The sequence below is a fragment of the Vollenhovia emeryi genome, unplaced genomic scaffold (assembly GCF_000949405.1).
Source record: "Vollenhovia emeryi isolate VEMERY1.0 unplaced genomic scaffold, V.emery_V1.0 DF939146.1, whole genome shotgun sequence".
Taxonomy (NCBI): domain Eukaryota; kingdom Metazoa; phylum Arthropoda; class Insecta; order Hymenoptera; family Formicidae; genus Vollenhovia; species Vollenhovia emeryi.
The window spans coordinates 851958-874610 of NW_011967220.1; the positions used below are offsets into that span (position 1 = coordinate 851958).

Below are 22653 nucleotides of genomic sequence, written 5' to 3' on the forward strand. Positions count from 1 at the left end.
TACCAAAGATGCTTTAAATCGTTATTTTTCATATACAGTACTTTTTAATATAAGTTATACATTTTACAAATAAAATTGTATACAGACGATTACATCGCAATGTACATTGCAATGATCATGCATTTATTTTAAAAAAATTAAATAATTAATCAGTCAATGATGCGCAAGCACGTGTCGCGCTCGTTTGATATCGATGACCATCAATGATTTAGTAACGTTTGATTAAGCGGATTCTCACTTGACTTCATCCATTCTTTTCTAAGTATCTGCTTCAACTGACTCAATCTCAAAGTAGGATTTTGTTCTTTAATTATCGGCATCATTCGCTCCTCGAAACTCGTGTACGCGGCTTTCATCCGTTTCTCCGGGTGTCGATCTATCTCGGGGTCCTTTGAGCTGAAAAGAAAAGAAAAGAATATGATACAACAAATCGAGATAACAAAAGGAATTAAGTAATATAGTTGTCGCCTGTAATTCTACGTAGATTTTACGTAAATTGCACTCTAATGTAGCGAGTGTAATTACCTCAAAACAGATATAGCCTCGTCCACACTGTGAGCCGTTTCACCCTCTAAAATCAATCTGTTCAAATTTTCCTCGATCGGCTTTTCCTCCTCTTTCTTCTTCATAGCCACTTGATTTCGTTTCTCAGTGATAGTAACGATTTCGGCTCTAGTAACTTTCGACGCCGGCTGCTTGCCACCGACTTTTATATTCGCCATTTCCTTCTCGAGCAGAGCCTTCGCCTCCGCCTTTTTCTCTAATTGCTGCTGGCGCTTCTTCTCGACTTCTTCCTGTGTGTAACAAAGTGTGCATTACCGCTCTCCGAATACCGATTGTCTGTTTTTTTTATATTCAATGTTTTGTCGATATTAATTTTAGATGCGTACTTGTTTCTGCTTCTTCTTCAACACTTGCTTATCATTATCCTCCCACGCCTTGTCTTCCGCTTCCTTCGCCTTCTTGACAGTCTCGGCCTCTTTGGCCGCTGCTTTTCTAGCCCGGGCAGCAACCGCCTTGCTATTCTCACCCACAAACTTCTTCGGCATGTTGATCTGTGATATGTAAATCAGGACTGTACGGTAAATTTCAAGATTGCATCCACACGGATTGTCTGCGCATTGTTTACATTGTGTTTTACACAAACCTTTCTCACATATAACCGATGTACATTATTATAATATATTAAATGATCAATTGACTGATTTCTCTAAGTTGTATTCCTCAAAATAATTTTACAGAGAGAAAATGCAGTTTTAGACTAAACTGCTAACTTTGTGAGCCTTCAAATGACAGAAAATAGTATTGTCTACTTATGTTTACGGTTTGCAACGTACGCAATGTTAGTTTTTTTTCACAGGTATAACATCAAGACCTTCAAAAGCACTGTAAAGTTTTTGTAGCGTCCTTAAAAATTGTGCTCCGAATAGTACTTGAAATCTAAATTGCAATCGAGTCATAAATTTCCGATATTTCTGACAAAATATGAAAGTTCGACGATCCACACACTTACCGTTTACACATATAAACTTTTATATAATTGAGGAAAGTCCCCTATTGTGAGATAGGATCCTAATATGAGATAGCGGAGTTTCTGCTGAATTAATAGTCATCATCTGTTGGTTCCGCCACGAATTTATTGCCCTTGGAGTGAAATCTGTTTAGTGGGAAACTTATTGTTAGATCGTGCAATCGTTGCGAAAAAAAGATTTGTGATTGAATTTGGACGTTGAAAACCTATTGTATCTCATATTCGACTCCTATCTCACAATAGAGGACTTTCCCCTACGTTCAACACAATTTACATTGTACACATTGTACATGGAGATTATTTCATTACATTTGACGCGTGAACGCACGAACCTGATGTAAATCTCGATGGTTATTCGCGAACTTTCGTCCGATTTGTTTTCTCCCGTATTTCTCCGAGATGAGAAAATAATGGGCACGTGTGTTTCACGATGTCACTATATTTGCGTTGGCAACAGACCGACATAGCGAGAGAGCTGTCGAGAGCCAGGTTAAGAGGCTTCAAAATAATCGACATTCCGAGGCCAGTGATAGTGCGAGAGAAATCACGCGCGACGCGTTCTCGATCTCCGCGAGCGGACGATAAACGGTCTCGCGCGGAGGCACATGGTTACGCGGTTTAAAGGCGGCCGCGGGTATTTAATCGTCGCGCGTGAGATGTCGAAGCAGCGCCCGACGAGGAGCGCGAAGGCGCCGAGGGCGGCGAGCACCGACGTGAGTGACCGGTCTCGACGCTGCCACTTACCGATTCCTCGACCGCGCGATGCTCGATCACCTGTCGCGAAAGTAACGTGACATTTTCTGTTATGTACACCTTGCCCTTGCCATCTCCGGCCACTCTGTATATTGATACTGAAAGTAACTAGCCGCACGGCTGCCAACCACGCGACCGTTTCTCCGTCCTCGTCGCGAGGTTATCGCGCGGAACAATTGCACGTGGATGCAATTGCGACAGCTGTCACTTGGCACGTGGTCGAGGTGTTGTGCGCGGCAGGAAGTGGCGCGTCGTAAGATCTCACCTCTTTCCCAATCTTTGATTGCTGCGTCCTGTACGCGGGACGATGCCTCAGATCGCAGAGAGAACTGTTAAAAAATTCTTTCCCGAGTTTCTGAATTCAAAAATACTCTGCTCTTACGTCACCAATTTCCAAACCTTTTCAGACACGAAAGAAACTTTTTTTACACCCTATAAGAATTCGCACCGGAAAGGAATTCGTTTGGAGAGAAATGATTTTCTACAGATATTACGCTAATTTAGAAAGGATTTTTTAAAAAACGACTCCTTTTTGAACTTATAACAACCACTTGTGCTATTTGGAGCAGAAATGATTACGGCCCATATAGCACGTAATATTATAGTAGTTACAGTAATATTACAATGAAATATATCGGAAGTATTACTGTAATATATTACTGTAATATTACACAAGTAATATTGCACAAGGAATTAGATTAGGGTAAATGATGGCCCTACGGAAAAGATGGTCACAGGCTGTATAATCTCTTCAATAATTGTTTAAAGCAACGTGACATCAATTGACGTCTTCATGGCATCTTCATGACGTAATAAAACGTAATGAAACGTAATTAAAAAGTCATTTGACATCAGCTTGCGCTACTTTGGAATTGATATATTGCAGCAATATTACTGTTATATTACTGTGTAATATTTCTATGTAATATATCAGTATTATTAATGTAATAAATGTATTATATCAGTAATATTACTGTAATATTACACTGCAATATGTAATATCACTGCAATATTATAATATTACTGATATATTACGTAATATTGTGTGCTATATGGGAGATTATACATATTAATCCAAATAAATGATTTTCAACCTAATATTTCGATAGCAGACTACCGAGAATCTTACAAATAAAAGTTGATATAAAAATTTTTTTACACGAAAATACCGTGGAAACTTTTCAACGGGAAGCGTGCATATTTGATTTATCAGCTTGCTGAAAGTTTACGTGATGCTAACAGATACTTATGGTTCTTGCACACAAGAACGCAACAATTCTAAGAAACAACGCGGTAATTTATGCGGTGATCACTCAACCTCTCGCTTTTCCGGGAACAATAATAGATACCCAACGGGACGTTGATTGCTTGCCCGCGCTTTTACACGCCAAGTGTGTCGAGAAATTGCCTCCATTAGCGCATTGTTTGCAGGATCCATCTACGGGACCTGTGGTCTTAGATAAAGACGGAAATGTTGCGATTAAAATTCAGGCCAAACCCGGAGCGAAATGTAACAACGTAACCGGTAATAAATATCGTTCGATACAGTTCCTTTTTATTATAAACCAAGAAAGCGCATGTTCCGGTATTATCGTGTATTCCTTGCAAAAGAAAGAACATAATTTTGTTAACAAAATCGCATAATTATTATTAAAGAAGCAAACATCCACAGATATTTCCGACGAAGCGGTAGGCATTGCAATCTCCGCCCCGCCAACGGAAGGTGAAGCTAATGCCGAACTCGTCAAGTATTTAGCTTCGGTTTTTGGAGTAAGAAAATCCGACGTATCCTTGAACCGGGTTAGTATTCCAGTTAACTCGAGACTCCATCAACTTTGTCAGCTAACATGTGTTTAAACTTTCCTTTCTTTCCAGGGATCTCGAAGTCGGCAGAAGGTGGTTGTAGTGTCGGGAACTACAGCGGATCAAGTTTTGGCGAAGTTGAAAGGGGAGATGGATAATTAAATGTTGCTCAAAAATAAATTTTTCCATCACGAAAAATGTTTTCCAATCTAACATATAGTTCCTTATAAATATGTATTTTTAGTTGGTCCTATCCTTACTTTTGCCGCACAGAGCTTGGCGCAAAAGGGGTTATGCAATTATTTTATATTATACAATATTATACAATTTATACATCTGTTTCTTTATGAAATGAACACGCGATTAACTGAGTTAGCGTATTGTCAGTACTTGTAAGATTTAATGTACATTAAATTCTTTTAGCAGCTACATGTAATTGCACCAGATATCTTCAAAGATCGCCATCGATTCTTCAAAATTTTATGTAAGCGTTGCTGTGACTAGCAATACAAGAATCGATGAAGATTTTTGACGGAATGATCATAAGGGCGCAGCCGCGATCATCGAAAATTGGTACCTTGTTACGAAGACACTAATTTTGTAATAATCCAATAATAGATACGTTGAGCTTTCACTCTTGTATTTCGAAGGCCTTGTCGTCGAGCCAAGGTCGGAAGATTGGTAGCGTCGATGGATAATGGGCGCCCCGTTTGGACGGCGCTGTACCAGCTGGCGCGCTCTCCGGCCTCAAGGGGTACGTGGCCAGCACGATCGGTATTTGTAACTTGATTTCTTTGTCCAAGCTCTTCGGGCTTATGACGAACTGCGGGGAAACGTTAATCGTGCGAGATCAATTTCAAGAATTCGTCCGCGACGATTGCTTCTAATCGCAATTGCGTCACGCTTGGAAGTAGAATACATAATCTTTCTCCTGGCACTCACGTAAACGTGGTAAAGAACGTTGATCAAGTGGCACCCTCTCAGATTCGTCGGCGGCAAGGGTGGGACGTACATTTGTTCGTTGAGCCACTCCTCGCCCTCGCCCGGTCGAATCTTCCCCCTGGAAACGCTGGCCAGCTCGCGAGTCTCGCTGGCGAGCACTTTACCCCGACACAGGTACTGTATCGTCTCGGTGAGCGACGCCTTGGTCGACTTCATCGTCACCTGTTAATTCGAATTCTCAAATTGCGCGTACTTTACACGCCGCGATCGTGCCTCTCGAGCGTCGAAAGCACATCTGTTGCTCTCTAAAACTTTTCGAGTGAAAATATTCACTCTGAAGTGACATATTCTTTCTGTTGGAGTGAATATTCACTGGATGAGAAAAGCGTTTCTTCATTTTCATTAGGTATCGGGGGGGGGGGAGGGCAACAAGGAGTATTCATATTTGTTCCGTGTTGTAGGACTGACAAACATGGCGCGCAGTTCTATTTCGAATTTAGTCACGGTATGTGATTTTCGTGAAACAACGTTGGACTGTTTATCGCGATAAATGTTACCACTTGCCTCGGCGGTCGAATTGGTGAGACACCCGCCTAGTGAGAGGGAGGTCCTGGTTCAACCCAGTGAGAAATGATGTCGAATCGACGCCAATTCGATGGTGTCGATGTCGATTCGACGTCGTTTCGACGTCGATCGACGAATCATTTCTCACTAGGAAACCCTGGCTGAGGTGTTAATTTTCGCAAGAGATTTAAAATTAACAACATTGAGTGAGGCTTACTTAAAATGAAAATTATTTAGACACTAACATTCCCCGTCTTGACTCTTAGTCCTTCATTACCTCGTATTTGTGTTTTCACATTAGAGCCTTATGAATTTTATTAAATGAGTAAATAGTCACTTCGATTTCATAGCAGTATTTTCACTCGAAAGACTTTAGAGAGTACGTGCGTTAATCAACAATGTATACCTTACTGCGATTGCTGACAGTCGCAGAAATACCGATCGTTTCCCCGGGTACGTATCCACCCCGATCCAGGCTCACTCGGCAGAATACAGGACCGCCCGAGACGCAGGAGACACCCACGCGCTGTTCAATCTCCTGTCTCGCCGGTTGCTGCTCAATCACGAAGGCGTTTTATTTGCACCCGAACAAATTGCTTCCGAGTTGAATTTTCGAAATTAATTGAACGACACCACGGAGAGCGGGGCGCGCGAAAATTAACGATCGCTAATATTCGCCGGGCGATACGTTTACCTGCGCGCGAATAATGCTCGCCGATTGAATGCTGTCCGCCAACGCGAAAATTTTCTCATGCGTTTTTCTAGAGATGCAAATGCACCGCCGCCCGGAGTACATGGGCGGCGATTCCATCACGATCTCGGCGAGTATCGTAGTGTCGCAACTGGCGCGGGACACAATACAAATGTCGCGCAAGCGGAATGCTTCTATATGCGTTTCTATCGAGTCTCAAACACGTCCGTATGAAAAATGCGCCGGACATACCAATCTCTTTAAATTCTTATCTCGCGTCAAGATACTCGCAACGCTTTCCACACGGGTCGGTGACCAGTATTTGGGTCCCGGTTATGGTAATGAACGCCGGGTATTCATTTAATTACACGCGCGAAACACTTTCCTCGGTCCGAATCGGTTATGTGAAGATGTTTATTCAGGAAGCTACTTATTCGCAATAGTTATTTTTTTTCCGCGAGATATTATCCGACTTGAGTCGACCAATTTGTAAAGGCACGCCGATAAATCAGATCTACGGGTATATTTTGCAAAACTGTCGATTATCGTAATTGAAACGCTCACCGCTAATATCGGAGGTTCCAGATTCAAGTCGATCGGATTCATGACGATGAAGACCTGCTGGTTTTTGTGAGTGAGTCCACCCGGCTCGCGAAGAGCCGCCTTACAGTAGTATTGCACCCATCCGTGTTTTCCGAGAAAAGTGGAGGGCAGACCCAACGGCAACCCCAATTTGAAGGGAAAGCTATGTATTCCGGGAGATAGCAATGACGGTCCTTCGCCTATCAAACATCGCGTTTCTCATGAAAAGGATCGCACGATGTTAATAGTTTGCTTATTTTTTAATTTTAATCTCAATTAAGTTAAAGTGACGTCAAGGTGTCATATTTTCAACGATATTAATGCAAATTATTGTGCAGAGAACAGATTTGTTGAGCTGTTATTGTGTAGTATGTATACGCAATTTATTTAAGCGCGCCACTTAAAGACAGAGGCGCGATTTAACACGTAAAATTGCACATAATCGTGGAATTGCGTGCACGCAGTACAATCCGAATGTAATTGATTCACCTGGCTCACCCAGCAGCCGCATGCGAAAATCGATGTAATTCTCTTTGTCGTAAACTCTCTCGGCACGCTGACTGCGTACCCGGACTACACCTTCTCCCACAACATGGAAATGCAGTCCCGAGACGCTACGGTAACGTACCCCACATTATTAATCTTGTCTTACTTACTGTGATCTAGCGCGCATACATATAAGTCTAGCGCGTTGCGGTAAGAAAATGTTTTCCCTCCAACTTGTTGACGCAAAATGATCTTTTCGACCGTGAACTCGATATTCCCTTTGACTTTCTACGGGGCATTACTTACTAAGCTTCGTCGTCCAGCTCTATGAGAACACGGCCGGACAAGAAGTGGCCCGGAAAGTACAGTAGATTCGTGTTATCGAAAAGTATCAAGAACTTGCTGAGTTTCCTCGTCATCTCGCCGCCGAAGTAGGGAATACTCCGCGTTACGCGTCTCGCGGACGGAGAGAAGGACGGTTCGTGCGGGCACGTTTACGTCACCGCGGCTTCACGCTCACTGAATACACGTCGAGGTGCGCGCAGGAGCAGCCTTCTTCTTCCACGCGTTACCTCGCGACGCCGAGGTGAGAATCACTGGCTTGCATCGCATCAGCAACACGTTCGTAACACGGCACGCACGCGTCTCTCTTTCTCTCTCTCCGTCCCTCGCGATCTCCCTCTTTCTGCGGGGCGTGCTGGCGGACTGGTTACTGGTACCAGCTACGATACCACGAGACACCTCGTCGTCGCGATTTCCTCAACGGCGGCGCATTCCGCCACCGCGCCTCGCTGTCCGCGCTTTTCGCGACCGACGGACGATCGAGGGGAGATCCGATCGAAACGGCGATCCGCCGAGACCCCGGAGACTCTATCGTCGCCCACCGCGAGGTTTTCTGTCACCGTTTCGCAGCAGTCACCGCGCCTTCTTGCCCATTCTTGGAGACGCGCTCACTTTCGCTCCCTACCTTCCTCCTCGGTTGCTTCTCTACCACCTCCCATCCAGTCCGGTCCGGACTGGCCTCACCTGGCTTCACCTGCCCGATACCTGGCCAATGGCGGTGTTCTAATCAACATTGCTGCTTTTGGCATTGAATTGTGTTTAAATCGCGATACGCGTTACATTAGTCTCGCTGTATGCGTTTAGCCAGAATTGCGATGATCAATAAAAATTACGAAAATAACAGGTTTTCCTATGCGGAACTTTTTAGCACTTTAAATTTTAAAAAGCCCATTTATTTCGATAACGAGGAAACAATTCATCGAAATCTACAATTTTAACATTATACAAATGTGGAAGTTTTTTAGTTAATGTCTAAAGTTGATTTTAAACAATCTAGAATTTGTGTTGGAATTCGGAATAGAATTCTATTTATATTTGTATGTATAATACAAAGAGCATTTAAAGAATGCGCAAAATGTATTAGGTTATAACAATATATATTGATCCAAACTTGTTAAAGCAAATTTTGCCGAATTACAAATAAGGCATACTTGGTACAAACTCTATTATACCGGTTGGTGTCGACAAATTGTCAGCACTATAACAAGTATAATAAAATTTGCTGACATACCGCAACAGCAAATTGTCGTCAAACACCAAGCAAGTTTTGCCAGTATCGTGGTATATGACGACGATTTTATTGTGCATTGTGCAAATCTTGCTTGGCATTTTTGGCGTCAATTTACTGTTATGTTCGCAAATTTTGCTAGCAAGACACGAGCTGATCGTGACACAGATGCTGTGGTATTTGACATCACGTTCTAAGCGAATTTGAGCGAATTTGCTGACAATTTGCTGATTGCTGACATTTCATGCTTACATAAGCATAAAATTATTTAAAAATTTCACTCTAAAATCTAAATTATAGTTCGTTTAAGATGGACTTAATAAATATTCAATTAAGGTAAAATCAGTTGTTAAAAAAAAGATAGAACTTAAATGTGAAATAATCTCGATGGTTTCTATTCCTCGTACGTGTATCTTCTTCTTCGTGCTAATTTATAAGTCAAATATCGAGATAATTGGAGACCTTCGTTTTTGCAGCTCCGATTTTACTGGATTATTTATTAGTGCGTGTATTATATATATAATTATATTTTGTTCTTATAACAATAAATTTAAAGTATACTTAAGAAATACACAATATAAATGGAAATTCTTGGAATTTTAGACAGTACGACCTCTTTGCCGTTCAAGTTCTCCTGATTCTTTGTCAGTTTTCGGGATTATCGATTTTCGCGATTTGAAGTTTGAAATTCTTGAAACTCCAATTCTTGGAAATTTTGATAGTGCCACCTCTTTGCCGATCATGTTCTCCTGATACTTTTCAGTTTTTGAGATTCTCGATTTTCGCTATATGAAGTTTGAAATTCTCGGAATTCCAATTCTTGGAAATGTTGAAAAATCTTGGAATTTTAGATAGTGCCACCTCTTTGTCGATCAAGTTTCCCTCCCCGAGACATTATGCTCCGTCCAGGTATTCCTACGTCCACAGTTTGACAATTCTGACAACCTTCAGGTTTCATTTGTCCCTGAAGTCGAAACGAACTTGAAGTTGTCTACGTTGGGCAAGCTACGCGTTGCACGTAGCGCCGCGTACTCCGCGCAGCGAAGTTAGCTGCAAGTTATCGATTCCCTTTAGAAGTGTCAACAATAGAACGGTGCGTTGATACCTCATTGTTATCAATTTATTATTGATAAAAAAATAGTTAGATTTACCTAATGGTGAATTGTAATTTAACAACTCATTTATATCGCGCGTTCTAATTATTTATAGTTTAGAAACTGACGATGGAGAATAAAGTAATTAGTCAGAAGGAATATTTGAGAAGATACACGTCCTTCGGCGATGGTGACGGAAAAAAGAAGAAAAAGAAGAAGAAGCACAACGCGGCAGCGAAAACGTAAGAGTCCATTTCCAAGTATCTCAATTTGCACCAACGATGAACATTTTGCATCGAAGTTAGGTTAGGTTAGGTTACGTTGTCAGCTGTGCACGAAAGTGTTTTGGAATGCGATACACATGAGCGGATTAAACATAATGTTAACACGTTCATATCATCGCAAATTACCTTTTACACTTTTTTACATGAAATTATTGAATACTTTTTAAGCAAAACTACCCAGGCAGCAAAATGTCAGCAGATTGGCAGCAAATGTATCGGAAACTCATACCAAAAACCATTAGCCATCTGTGTCCGCATTTGGCTTTTGTCTTGGCAACAGAGTCTGTAAAACATACGCTGTCAACAGATTGTCGGCAGAAACCGAGCAGGTCCTGTTACGTGAGCAGATTATATCAGTTCCTGTGTGCAATCTGTAGTCCTTCTGCCTTCAGTAGTTGGCATTTGATGAAATCTGTCCTGACAGAGTTTGGCTACCTGGGTATCTACGATACTTTCTGCTTTTAAAAATGACATTGTTGAAAACTTTGGATTACTCGTCTTTCCATGATATATTTTTTCTTCAGATTAATTTACGTACATAGCGACTAATATTTGCGCACTTACTTCAACATCTAACTTTGAAACTAAGATCTCTTAATTTTATCGTGTAACTGGAGCAGTCTTGGTCTCAAATATTTTTTGGATTACTTTTCTATCTGACTGAAACGGGCGGACGTATTTTTCCAGAGTAAAAATTATAGACGATGATATAGACTTGAAGAATATGAGACCCGTCGAAGAGGGTGAATTCGATATCCTTTTAGACGGGGAGGACGCCCCTCAAATTGCTGGTATAGTTGACGAACGTGGACCGGTCGATTTCACAGATAAGAAAAGGTGGAAAATTATAACCGAGAATGACGAAGGCGACTTAACTATTATTAATCGTGCTGTCGGTCAAGAGAAAAGAGATTGTGACGAGACAAGTGTCAAGTGGACCAATGACGATCCGAGTCCACCTAGGGCCAGGCATTCCAAAACTAAACATATGGACTCGAGTCCTCGTGGACGATCTAAAGATGACAGTTCGGGTCTGAGTCCACCTAGACCTAAGCAGTCTAAAAATAAACGTGCGGATGTGAGTCCGGACGAACGGTCGAAAGACGATAGTTCCGATCTGAGTCCACCTAGACCTAAGCGTTCTAAAGACAAGCACGTCGATTCAAACTCGGGCAGACGACCTAGGAACGACGATTCAGATTTGAGTCCACCTAGACAATCGAAGAACTACGATTCGGATTTGAGTCCACCTCGACAGTCCAGAAACAATGATTCTCACTTGAGTCCGCCCAGGAAGCCGAAAAATTATGACTCGGATTTAAGTCCGCCTAGAAGTGCGAAACATCGGACTTCGGCACGCGGTACATCTGGACGAAGCTACCGAGGTTCAGGTAACAGAGACAGCGATTCGGATCTTAGTCCACCTAGAAAAGGTCGCAAGCAGAGTCTAGATACCGATTTGTATGAAAGCAGAAAAAGTATGAAGGGCAGAGATTCGGATGTAAGCGCATCTCGGCGTAACGAGCACCGGTCTCGGAGAGACAATTCGCCACGTTCCATTTCGCGTAGAGACGACAGGAGGCACGATCACCATGATAAAAAAAGTTCATCCAGGCCAGACAGGTAAAGATGTGTCGAGGTAATTTTGACTTTGGATATCCGACGAAGATTATTAACAAAATTCATAAGGCTCTGTCGTAAAATCACAATTCGAAGGAATAAAGGGTATAAGAGCCAAGTCACTAACATCCCGTCTTGGCTCTTATATCCTTTATTCCTTCGAAGATTATTAAATCGTGTATTGTCGCCACGTGAATTAGCGAAGTGATGAATATAATTTCTTTGAGCAGATCAAGCCGGGATAAGCGGGAGAAGAAGTATGAAGATAGAGATCGTAACTCCCGATCGTACTCGGATACGCGGGCAAGAAGGAAAAAGACGCGGTGGGACGAGGAGACGGACGATGCCGAACGCGGGCACACGGGGACTCATTCCAGAAATCACGACGGTCTACCGACAAAGACGCTGGACGGGAAAGTAGCAGGGTTCCAAGCTGCGAGAGCATTGCGAGAAGAAACCGAGGCCTATAAACGGCAAGAGGCAGAGCACTTTAACAAGGTAATGTTCTTTCTGAAGTTATATTTACAGAAGCAGTTCTTTATCTGTGGAGGATATAGGTAGTAAAAATTTGCGTCGAATTGTTTCAGCTGAGTAAAGAGATCACCGGAGAAGGACAAGCCACGATTGTGCGTGACAAAACGGGGAGAAAGCGCAATCTAGAAGCGGAGGCGGTGGAAAAACGGGAACAGGAAACGAAGCAACGGGAGATCGACGAGAAGTACGCCAAATGGGGCAAAGGGTGAGCGACTTTCCTCTTATCTTCCTTTCTGATTTTGTTTTTGCCGAGGGGTAAACCGCTGATCAAAACCATGCACACCAATGCCTACTAATGCCCATTGGGCATTACTTTATCCTGTTTTATCTTTTTAGATTCTTTATAATGCCCCAGCAAGGCCAAATAACATCCACTAATGCCCCAAAAATGTCTAGTAATGCCCGAAATCTGTACACCACAATGTCCTCAGCGGTTTACCCCGCGGTTTTCGCTTTTTCTGGACAACTGTTGGTTTTTCTCGCTAATATATGATAATACAAGTCCGTGTTTTATCCTAGCCTGAAACAAGTGGAGGACCACGAGGATAAATTAAAGAGCGACTTGTACGAGATGCACAAGCCTTTGGCGAGATACGCGGACGACGCGGATCTAGATAAAGAATTGAGAGAACAGGAGAGGGAGGGCGATCCTATGCTGAAGTACATAAAGCAGAAGCAGATAAAGGAGGGGAAAAGAAAGCCAGGTATGTAGATCGATTTTGTACTTCTCTCCCTCTCGCACGTCTTTAAAAGGACAGTCAATTAATCATTTCAATTGCAGATTCCCCGCAATATCAAGGCTCGTACGCGCCAAATCGATTCGGCATTAAGCCCGGTCATCGATGGGACGGGGTCGATAGAAGTAACGGGTACGAGAAGAAGTGGTTCGAGGCACAAAATGCGAAAGTAGCGCTGCAAGAAGATGCCTATAAGTGGAGTACAGCCGACATGTGATCATGTTCACACATGTTACTATATAACAGAAGTTTCCGATTCTATTTCCATCGATCGTTAGTAAAGAAGAGTTAATAAAGAAGATTTTAAATATTTCGATAATATAAGCGTCCTCTTTTTTTTTTTAATTAATTTCTGGCACGATCGCTTCGAGCGCGAAAGAATCGATAATCCCTAATCCCGATGTTCGCGCTTTCGGCAAGCGGCAGCCAAATCGCCGCGGAGCGTCTGACTGACAACGAGACGTATCAGCGGGTTACACGCGCGCGGGAAAGCGCTAAATCGATATTCGTTCCAGAAAACGAGAGGAACGGAGAGGCTGGCGCCGGTCTGGCAACGGTCTGCCGGCGATGGTCTAGGCGAGCCGGAATGCCGCCGTCTGCGCGAAATCGATCGTGCGCTTTTAAGGTCGCGAGAATCGCGCTCCGGATGGAGTACGGGTAGTACGGGTAGCGTTGGGAGTGGCGGAGCGCGCACACATTTGACATAGTCATTCGCGGGCGCGCGCGCGATTGGGAGACGGGGCGCGCGCGATTACCGGATCGAAAGCCGCTTTACGGCCGAGCTCGCCGTGCGATATCGCTATATATGTATATATCGAGTCCTGGCGGCGTATCCTCGCGGAAGGACAGCCAAGTCATACATTGGTAACACTGAGGCTTGCGCTTTAGGCTTTCGTCGCCTGAAGCGTGACGCCTCGCGCCGCGTCGCGCCGGCTGAAACGTGGCCGGTCTCTTCAGCGCGCGTGCCGTCGACGACGCCGTCGCCGCCGCCGCCGCGACTCTTCCACGGGGGTTTCTGCGTGGCGCGCGGGCGAATATACGACATATACATACGCCGGGGTACAATCCGGCTTGAGTTGCCGCGCGCGAGCAAGGGCAGGGTCGTGAGCGAGCGAGCGAGCGACGCCAGTGTCGTTCGCGACGTCGCCGGGGATTTCTCGTCTCCGCTCGCGCACTGCTCGCGGTGATGCTCGCCCCGAGGTGAGCCTCCGCGACGAGGACTTTCTTCCTCCCTTTCTGCCGAGGGTGGACAGCCGCGACGGGACGACGCCGGGCGTCGCGTAACAGTGAGACGCGCGAGGAGGCCTCGGGGGTCGCTTTCGAGTGTGAAGGATTGTCCCGCAGGTGCCGGCGCCACGCGACGTGTCAGTAACCCCCGAATAACAGTGGGAGTCAAGGGGTGGGCGCGGGAGGAGCGTACACGTACGCGCGCATATGTAGATAAAGGAAGACCGAGAGGGAGGGGGAGGAGAGTAACTTGGAATGAAAGTCGTCGAATTTTCACGGTCGATTGAAGGCGCGGGGTATACTTTCAAGAGCTGAAAGAAATTTTAGCCGCGACTAGAGAGAGCTATTTTTCATTGTCGCGAGGACAAAAGGATACCCAAAGCGCGCAGAGTGCGACACGACGTGTTACATTCGCGACGGATTATCGGACAGTGAAGGGTAGAAAGCGAGTGGAAAAGAGAGAAGAGAGTGAGTAGAAAAAAGGGGGGGGGAATAGAAAAGTGAAAGGGGCAAGAAGGAAACTCGTACTTTTTAGCGTGCCGAGGAAACGGAATTATATTTGCTACGAGACTTTACCGCTTGGAAAAGCGATAACGATTTTTATTCGGTAAGACGATGTTAACAAGGGGACTGCAATAACACCGGTGCCTCCCGACGACGTCCGATTTCGTTTGATACAAGAGAACTGAAGAGAGGAACGGATTGGGGAGAGACATGGGGTGCAACACCAGCAAGGAGAGCGTCCAGCCGGCGGTGGATGAGGCGAAGGAAGGCGATTCCGTCAAGAACGGGGGTGAGCGATCGTCCCTTTCGATTTGTTAATCGCGCGAGCAATATCTGCCACATCGTTGTGCAAATTCACCACGAACCGCGCGATAAACGCGATCTAATTTTCTGCATATTTCCGCTCCGCCTAAGCCCGCACGACATTAAATTTTCGCATCGACGACGATTGTGTCGCGCGATGCTTTTTCTCTCCCCCCCGATTTTTTTTGCGCCTCCGCAACGTTTCTAATCTCTATAAATTGCAACCACCCCAGAAACTCCGGCGTTGTTTATCTTGACAATGACAGAGTCAGCTTTGTTTCAAAATGATAAATGTACCTCTCTGTTCACTTCGTTAGATCCTTCGGGCTGATTGCGTGCACGCTTCAGTAATATCAACGCAATCAGTAGGGTCGGCAGAACGGACGACTATTTTCCGAGTAACGAGTGCGTTCGATGCGCGCGATGATGAGAGTACAGGTTCTTTTTTTTAAATTTTACTCTACTTGATCAACTTCTCGACGGAGGTTCGAGTCGCTAATTGAACGACCCGTCGGCCCGAATTAAACGAAAATTCTCAAAAGGCCGTTTTCTCGAATTAATATCAACAAATCGGCGTTTCAGATCGGCTGAATATATGGAATTTGTGTATTACGCGAAGCGTGTTGGTTTTTGTGACCTGGGCAGTTTTTACTATTTGAGAATAAGCGTGAGAAACCTCGTCTGTTTCGCGACCTAAAACGGAGTCGGACACGTGGAACGTGAACTTAAAGCGCTCTCTTTAATAAGAAAACGATTGATATTAATAAAACGGGTATCTTCGCGTTTTATGTTTTCCGTTCTATTAAATCTCCAGAAATTTAGTGTCAAAATTTCATCGTGTCCTACGATAATATATGAGCCTCGATAACATGCCAGAGAATAAATGAATTTTGGCGAGCGTGAAAATAGGACGCTCGTGAAATCTCTATCTCTCCCCAATGGGGGTGTATCGAAATACCGAATAAAAGTGATCGCGTGATGTATGTCAAGGTTTAAACCTTGTTTCCAGAACTACGAAAGTTTCCTTTTATAATCGAGATACGATTATGAGGCGGGATGGTTAAAAAAGGTCCGGTTAAAAAAAGCGGAGTGATGGATTTAACAGAAAGACATTGATAAGAGGCTCCGTCGTTTGTACAAATCCATCATTTGTCGTCGTTTTTACCGTTGCGAATGAAATAATTAAAATATGGCATTTATGAAATAATAACAACCGAGCTTGCGCGAGTATTACAGGCGGAAAAAGCCCCCCGCCGTTTGTACAAATTGTACAAATACGTCGGGAGCGTGTCGTTTTTTTTATCACGAATAAAAGAATCACCAAACAGTATTTATGGAACAGCGATAAATAATAACCGAGTTTTCGCAAGTCTCACAGGCGGAACAACCTGCGATAATAATAAATGAAGAACTCGGAGAATCGATGAGCATTGATTTCTCACGTTTGAGACGTTCACGCGGAAAGACTCTCTTGCTCGAGATTTGTTTGGCAAAATAATAACGTCTCTCCGCGCGTGAGTGTATTGGCGTCGCGTAATTGCGCGGGCGCATTGATTGGCGTTTAAAGGGCTCGACTTATCAGAGGCTGATACGCCCGGGCGAGGTTTAATTGTAGAGTTTCGGCAATTCCTGCCTTACTGGCCGGTAGTAAAGGTCCGTGGCGACCAGTAACTCTGCCCGAGCAGGATCAATTACTCCGGAGCTTCGATGAATTTCCGCGCGTGAGATGCATCGGAGTTGCACGGAGTTTCATCAATACCGACGCAACTGCACGGGGGATTCCAGACTGTGCGGGCTCGGCATAAGAATGCCGATCGAACAGGAATGCTACTGTGGAATGATGAATGGAATCGATATATAAAAGTCTTGCGAGACTGTTCGCGTGGCGTGTAAATCGATCGGCGAAAATAGAGTATCGAGCCCCCCTTCAGGCGCAAACGGAGCGGAAAAATCTCATACAGACGGCCACGTCTACATGTCCTTTTGTCAAAACGTTGACAAATTTTGCCACCCAGCCCGGCAGAAAAAAATGCTACGCTCTCGTCGATGCTGAATATTTGAAGGGCCGTAAACTTGGGTGGCCTTGGCCACTCTTTCGGCATTTGTTACTGTGCAAATTTACCCTAAAACGTTTAACACCCGTTCCATTTTGATATACCACACTTAAAGTTTTACGGTAAAATATGCACGGTATAAACAAATACAGAAAAAATTGGCCAGAGCCACCCGAGTTTACGGTGTTCGAAAAACGCGAATCGTCGGAGATGTAACAGAAAATTCCAACAGGTTATGAATACGTAACGCGTATCCTCCCGCGACAAAACTAATCTTGTGGTTAATCTAATTATAACAATCCATACGTAAAAAAATAATACGTCTGACCTAGTTCCGCCGTGTACAATTGCAGATCGTTATCATTCCCAGGCTCAAAGTGGCGATCGCTTTCTCGTTGAAAAGAACGTTACACGCGCGGCGAAAGAAAGTGGCGGAGGAAGACAAAGAAAGGGCAGCGCGATTGATAAAAGTAAAGTCGCGATTGCATTCCTCTTGTTACCGAAAGCTGAATATAAATGAAACGTTGCACTTCGGTCGCGCGGTACTTTCGGTACTCGCGATTCGCGCACGTGGGTACGGTCAAGTAATTAGCAAATAAGCGGCTTACGCATAATGCAATATAATTTATCGTTCATTGACGCAATTTTAATAGAGCCCGTAAACTGTTTATATCGGCTTTCTCCCTTAATCCTCTTTGCCACCATCGTTGGCTTCTTGGCGATTTGGATGCCGTGACGGTAGTCTCGCTGCTGATTAAACCGCGGGGAAAGAATGCTCCTCTATTTATTGAAAAGAGAGAGAGAGGGAATAATTTTTTTTAATGGTTCTGCAGTGCGCATGATGCAATTGCTCAAACGTTCATGATTTACTAGACCGAGAGGAAGGGCGGAAGGCATTAGTAAGGGAAAAGCCAAAGAGAACTTAACCGCGGTGGCAAATGCATAATTAACAAGTGCATAATTAAAATTGGAAATATGCTCAAGAGCGAAAAACGTTACGGCCCGTTCTGGACCGTGCCCCGATACCTTGAGACGAAAGAAAGAAAAAAAAGATCAATATCATTTTTAGGCCGGGAGAGTCCAAAGTGGGGCGAAACTGATATTTTCGACTGCACGCTCCTTACACATTCGCGAGTTAATCGGAGCCCGAAGACACTCGGCGTGCAAATCGATGTGCTCGGTCAGGTTATTAGCGGAGCGAGCGAGCGAAAAACCGCAAATATAAAAAAAAAGCTGGAGGCGCGGAGGGTTGAACGACACCCGCGACGGCCCTGTTTCGCGGCGTGCACGCGGCCGCGGGGCGAGAATCCGTGGACTGCGACTGCGAACGAGCGGCGCGGCAGGGCCGTGATCGGCCGCTATTATAAATGGGGTCGTCGGGTGCCCGGGAACAGTCAGTCGCACATCAGACCGAGCCGCGCGTGGATGTGCAGGTGAGAAAGGCCGAGAGCGAGCGAGAGCGAGCGGCGACGCAGGTGAGTCGCGGCGCGAGTGCGACCCGACCAGCCGCCTCTTCGCGCGATGCGATGCAGGGGGATCCTCGCGTGCATGCCACCACGTCGCTCGAAGGGAAAACCGGGTTAAAAAGAGGCGGGTGGCGCGGGCGGCGATGACCGGGGCGGGGGCCAAAAGTGATATCGTCCCGAGGCACGCGAATCGCGTTCGCCACGCCGTTAACATCGCTTGTTAAAACGCGAGTTAAAGCCCAAGACGAGGTAAAGCCCATCCGCGACGCCAATTGTCAGGTGCAACCGGGAGTCTCTTCCGCGTATACATTGTGCCTGCACGCTCGAGGACGTCTCGTATCGAACGCCCCGTGACCGGGCCGGGTCAAGTAAAATAGGAATCCTTATGATAAGCGACGAAAATAGTCGCACCCTCGAAACCCAAAACCCAAAACCTATTTGAGATCAGCTGATTCGGCTGACCGACTGTTATTTCGCGTGATGGGATGGCCGTAGACCGATTAGCAGATACGCCGAGTAAATTCCCTCCGTGAAAAGACAGCAGTCTCCACGAAGAGTAAATCTCAGGATTTGTCCCTCTTTGCCAAACACACTCGAACCTCTCGTTATCGCGCTTTTCCTTGGAGCACAATAACTGATTAAACGTCTTACATAATTTGTGAACCAATCTTCTTCCTTCAATCAAGCATTTTACAATTGATTGATATTTTATTAATTAATATCAATCAGCAGGTTGACGTTAAAGCATTTTGCTTTTTCGTATCGGACATTTGATCGCTAAACATTGATTTAAAAGTCGTTAAAAGGTTTTCATTCAGAAATTACTTTTTCAACGTTTCCTCGACAGAAGTTTGCCACGGTTGTTTAAAGATAAAACAGTTTACGACGTTGTCGAATTTATCTTTGTAGTTTTAATCGACGATATAAAATTAAATTTATCTATTTAGAGTTAAAAGGGGTTTCATAATCAAGATAACGATGTTTCTCTAGGAAGTTGGATTTCCTCGAGGGTTCTGGTAACAAGGTCTGGGTGGATCGATGGCGGAACATCCTCGCGTGATATCAGAAAAGAAATAAGAACAAGTCCAAGCATTTAAGAAACATTATTGTCGTAAACTCGCACCGAGACGGGGCGCGAGGGGGGGGGGAATGATTCTCGAAGATGAAATCGCGATAGAAATAGCAGTTAGCCTCTCGGGAGGGAGGGATGAGCATTTTAGTTTTTAACTCGAGTTGAATGCGCGCCTTTTATATGCACGTGCATAAAACATTTTATCCTTTCTCCTCCTTACTTTCTTGGAGAAAGCCTTACGACTTGTATAAACAGTAACGTCGATAAAATTACCGCGAACTTGTACGATCGATCCGTCAGCTTTGCACAATGTGACAAAACAGCCGAGAGGCGCATAACTATAGGGAAGAATTCATTGCTCGTCTCGAGAAAGTGTCGCTGTATTTCTTGAATTTCCACTTGCTCCGTCAAGTGGTAACCTAGGGAAACGGTGTCGTGCAAAGGCGCTCAATAGCCGGAGCGTTCCCTTTTCTAAAGGAAAATTCAGTTTCCAATGCTGTCACACTTAATCCTCCTTACATTAATCCCCCTTGCCTTACGTTTTGACCGTTCCATTCATTTCCGCTCGAAGGAACTCGATAAGTTAATAATACGTAATTGGAAAAAAAGTCGACTTAAATCGGATCGGTCGCGGCACATTATCCTATTTCTAAAAGATTCAAGATATACCCGTAATTGAGTTGAGCTGAAAACATCGAATGGAAGCGGAAAGACTTTGGTGTGAAGTGCGGGGATTAACTCTTATTACAATTGTTCCATCGTCGGAAGGGACGTGAGGAAATGATGATGGAGAGAGCGGGTAATTTTTTATGATTTTCAGAGAGGATATTTGCACCGCGCGTGAATTGATCGCTCGAGGATACGACAGAATCTCATGTCGATACGTCGATTAATCATGGAGACGCGAAGATTTAACTTCATTAGCAAAGGGAGGGACGGAAGAGCCGATTAATAATATTTGTCGCATCGTTTCGCATCAGGGCGTGAAATATTAAAAATGTATATTAGGCGCCGTATAATCTCGAACGTGCAGCGCGAAAATAGAAACGCTAATCGATACTTGTCGCTCTGGACGTGTCTGTGGAAGGTGAAATGTTCGGAATAAATGTAGGTGAACTGTGGCTAACACGGCGGCCATTTCTAATATACGGGATGTATCAGAAGCCGCGCCCTTTCTCCGATCTCCTGCGGATTTTCGGGCATTTTGTAGCTGCTTCTTCCTCAAGGAACGTTTATTACAGGGGGGGCAATTACATGTTGCACCGAGTAATTTATGTATTCGCTTGTATCTCATTATTTGTACCCGACTCTTTATATTATCATTATATTCATAATCATCGTTTAAGATAACTTGTAGAGTCGGGCGCAGCATCTCTAATTTACGTTTTGCATAAAGTTGAGCCGACGGCGGAAAATTATTCTTTATTACCTACTTCTGTTGAAAGATATCTCAAAGGCGGCTGAAAACAGCGCAACGAAAGCGGAGTTCTCGAACGAGGGGAAAGAAAACGCCGAGGACGATAAAGACAAAGAGACTGCAGCGACGAAAATACAGGCAGCCTTCCGTGGACATCACGCTAGGAAAAGTCTGAGAGTGTCGGAAACAGCGACGAGAACCGACGAAGAATCCTCCAAATCGACACAGGAGCAGTTGCAAGAGGAGTTCCCTACCGACGACCAGGGTGAGCGATACTATGCCCCGATGCGAGCACGGGGCTTGAGGAGAGGTCGTTTTTTTCAACAGTTTCTAATTCCATAGAGCTCAGTAACGCGGCGAAGAAGATACAAGCGACTTTCCGGGGCCACATGTCGAGAAAGGAACAAGCTACCGCTGCCGCCAAGTCGGCGATGAACATGGTTGACAGTGCGACTGCCAAGATAGAAGAAAAGGTAAGTTAATTGTCAATCTTGTTAGATATACATACGTAGGCTCGCTATCTATTGATCAAAGAGGGGTAGAAGCTGGCTAGCATCTGGCTTACGTAGAAATTTTCAACACGAGTTCTCGCAATTACCCCTTCGCGGAACTTCACCTGACCTAATGTTATGTCCGATCGTCGTCAAAAGGCTTTCTTCAATGAGTAGTCATTTTTTGTCATTGACACGCAATAAACTTTTACTTTTTGATTGAGTCATCTCATGCAAAGTTCGATTGATTCAAATTCGAGTTGTATATTATATATTACGTGTAATAATTGATATTTACACACACACACACATATATATATATAAAGATATATATGAAATAAAGTTCGGGAAATAATATATAATTAGGTTGTTAATTTCGTACAGTTTCGATCAATTAATCTCACTTAATAAGGATTAATTTTCCAAGAAAGTTTTATTGAAAACGATCGATTTGTTGATGTCAAGAATGATTAAAGACCGATAGGGTGAGCTAATTATGGTAAAGCATAAGATGTCTTTATTAAGGTAGTAACCCTACTCGATTAGAGCTCCCTAGTTGTTATAAAAAAAGATATTTTATTAATAGGCAGTTTTATTGATAAATGATGAATTAATTTCTCATCTGCCGATAAACGTACTTAAGAAACGACGCGAATTAATGCCCCAGCAATTCATCACGTTTCTCGTAAATTATACTTCTGGAAAGTAACCCGCCATGGTCACGTAGTATTCATTGCGCGTTATATAAAAAGAAGAATAAATAGCTAAGAGAGTTGTTGTAATCAAAGTAATTTTTTTTCTCAATCTCTAATACGCCAATATTGATTCGATCGATGAAGCGGTAATGACGGGTTTCGATGCACAAGGTCGCCGTGATCGATCATTTCTGTGACGAGGTCCGTGAGATAAAGAGAGAGAGAGAGAGAGA

The 22653-nt window shown here is 44.2% G+C and overlaps 5 protein-coding genes across 9 annotated transcripts in view; 3 read left to right on the plus strand and 2 right to left on the minus strand.

Moving 5' to 3' along the window:
• Positions 1–24: 24 nt before the first annotated feature.
• LOC105566180 (coiled-coil domain-containing protein 124) lies at positions 25–2478 on the minus strand. 3 transcript variants are annotated; one of them, XM_012019976.1, is made up of 4 exons: positions 2276–2478; positions 891–1055; positions 526–794; positions 25–396 (listed from the first exon to the last, which is right to left on the minus strand). In XM_012019976.1, the coding sequence occupies exons 2-4, from the start codon at positions 1047–1049 to the stop codon at positions 201–203; spliced, it is 624 nt and encodes a 207-aa protein (XP_011875366.1). In that variant the 5' UTR covers positions 1050–1055; positions 2276–2478; the 3' UTR covers positions 25–200. The 3 variants fall into 3 exon arrangements, with proteins under 3 accessions (XP_011875366.1, XP_011875368.1, XP_011875367.1); XM_012019978.1 differs by lacking the exon at positions 2276–2478 and adding an exon at positions 1864–1937; XM_012019977.1 differs by lacking the exon at positions 2276–2478 and adding an exon at positions 1514–1537.
• On the plus strand, positions 2115–4285 carry LOC105566179 (UPF0235 protein C15orf40 homolog). Its single transcript, XM_012019975.1, has 4 exons — positions 2115–2244; positions 3716–3809; positions 3957–4084; positions 4160–4285. The coding sequence occupies exons 1-4, from the start codon at positions 2137–2139 to the stop codon at positions 4247–4249; spliced, it is 420 nt and encodes a 139-aa protein (XP_011875365.1). The 5' UTR covers positions 2115–2136; the 3' UTR covers positions 4250–4285.
• A 17-nt stretch (positions 4286–4302) lies between these two features.
• LOC105566181 (arrestin domain-containing protein 2) lies at positions 4303–8469 on the minus strand. 2 transcript variants are annotated; one of them, XM_012019981.1, is made up of 6 exons: positions 7659–8469; positions 7365–7480; positions 6849–7066; positions 6000–6146; positions 5030–5251; positions 4303–4910 (listed from the first exon to the last, which is right to left on the minus strand). In XM_012019981.1, exons 1-6 carry the CDS (start codon positions 7769–7771, stop codon positions 4719–4721), a joined length of 1008 nt encoding a protein of 335 aa, XP_011875371.1. In that variant the 5' UTR covers positions 7772–8469; the 3' UTR covers positions 4303–4718. The 2 variants fall into 2 exon arrangements, with proteins under 2 accessions (XP_011875371.1, XP_011875370.1); XM_012019980.1 differs by having other exon boundaries at positions 7356–7480; positions 7659–8378.
• A 1420-nt stretch (positions 8470–9889) lies between these two features.
• On the plus strand, positions 9890–13510 carry LOC105566182 (BUD13 homolog). Of its 2 annotated transcripts, XM_012019982.1 has the most exons (7): positions 9890–10015; positions 10132–10258; positions 10988–11923; positions 12151–12418; positions 12508–12659; positions 12974–13158; positions 13236–13510. In XM_012019982.1, exons 2-7 carry the CDS (start codon positions 10146–10148, stop codon positions 13406–13408), a joined length of 1827 nt encoding a protein of 608 aa, XP_011875372.1. In that variant the 5' UTR covers positions 9890–10015; positions 10132–10145; the 3' UTR covers positions 13409–13510. The 2 variants fall into 2 exon arrangements, with proteins under 2 accessions (XP_011875372.1, XP_011875373.1); XM_012019983.1 differs by lacking the exons at positions 9890–10015; positions 10132–10258 and adding an exon at positions 10313–10739.
• Positions 13511–14468: 958 nt separating this feature from the next.
• The window catches only part of LOC105566183, a 13091-nt gene continuing 4906 nt past the window's right edge, over positions 14469–22653 (plus strand). The window contains exons 1-3 of the mRNA XM_012019984.1: positions 14469–15211; positions 21263–21499; positions 21577–21707. Of these exons, the coding sequence (XP_011875374.1) occupies positions 15133–15211; positions 21263–21499; positions 21577–21707 (447 nt within the window). The 5' untranslated portion in view covers positions 14469–15132. The remainder of the gene's footprint in view (positions 15212–21262; positions 21500–21576; positions 21708–22653) is intronic.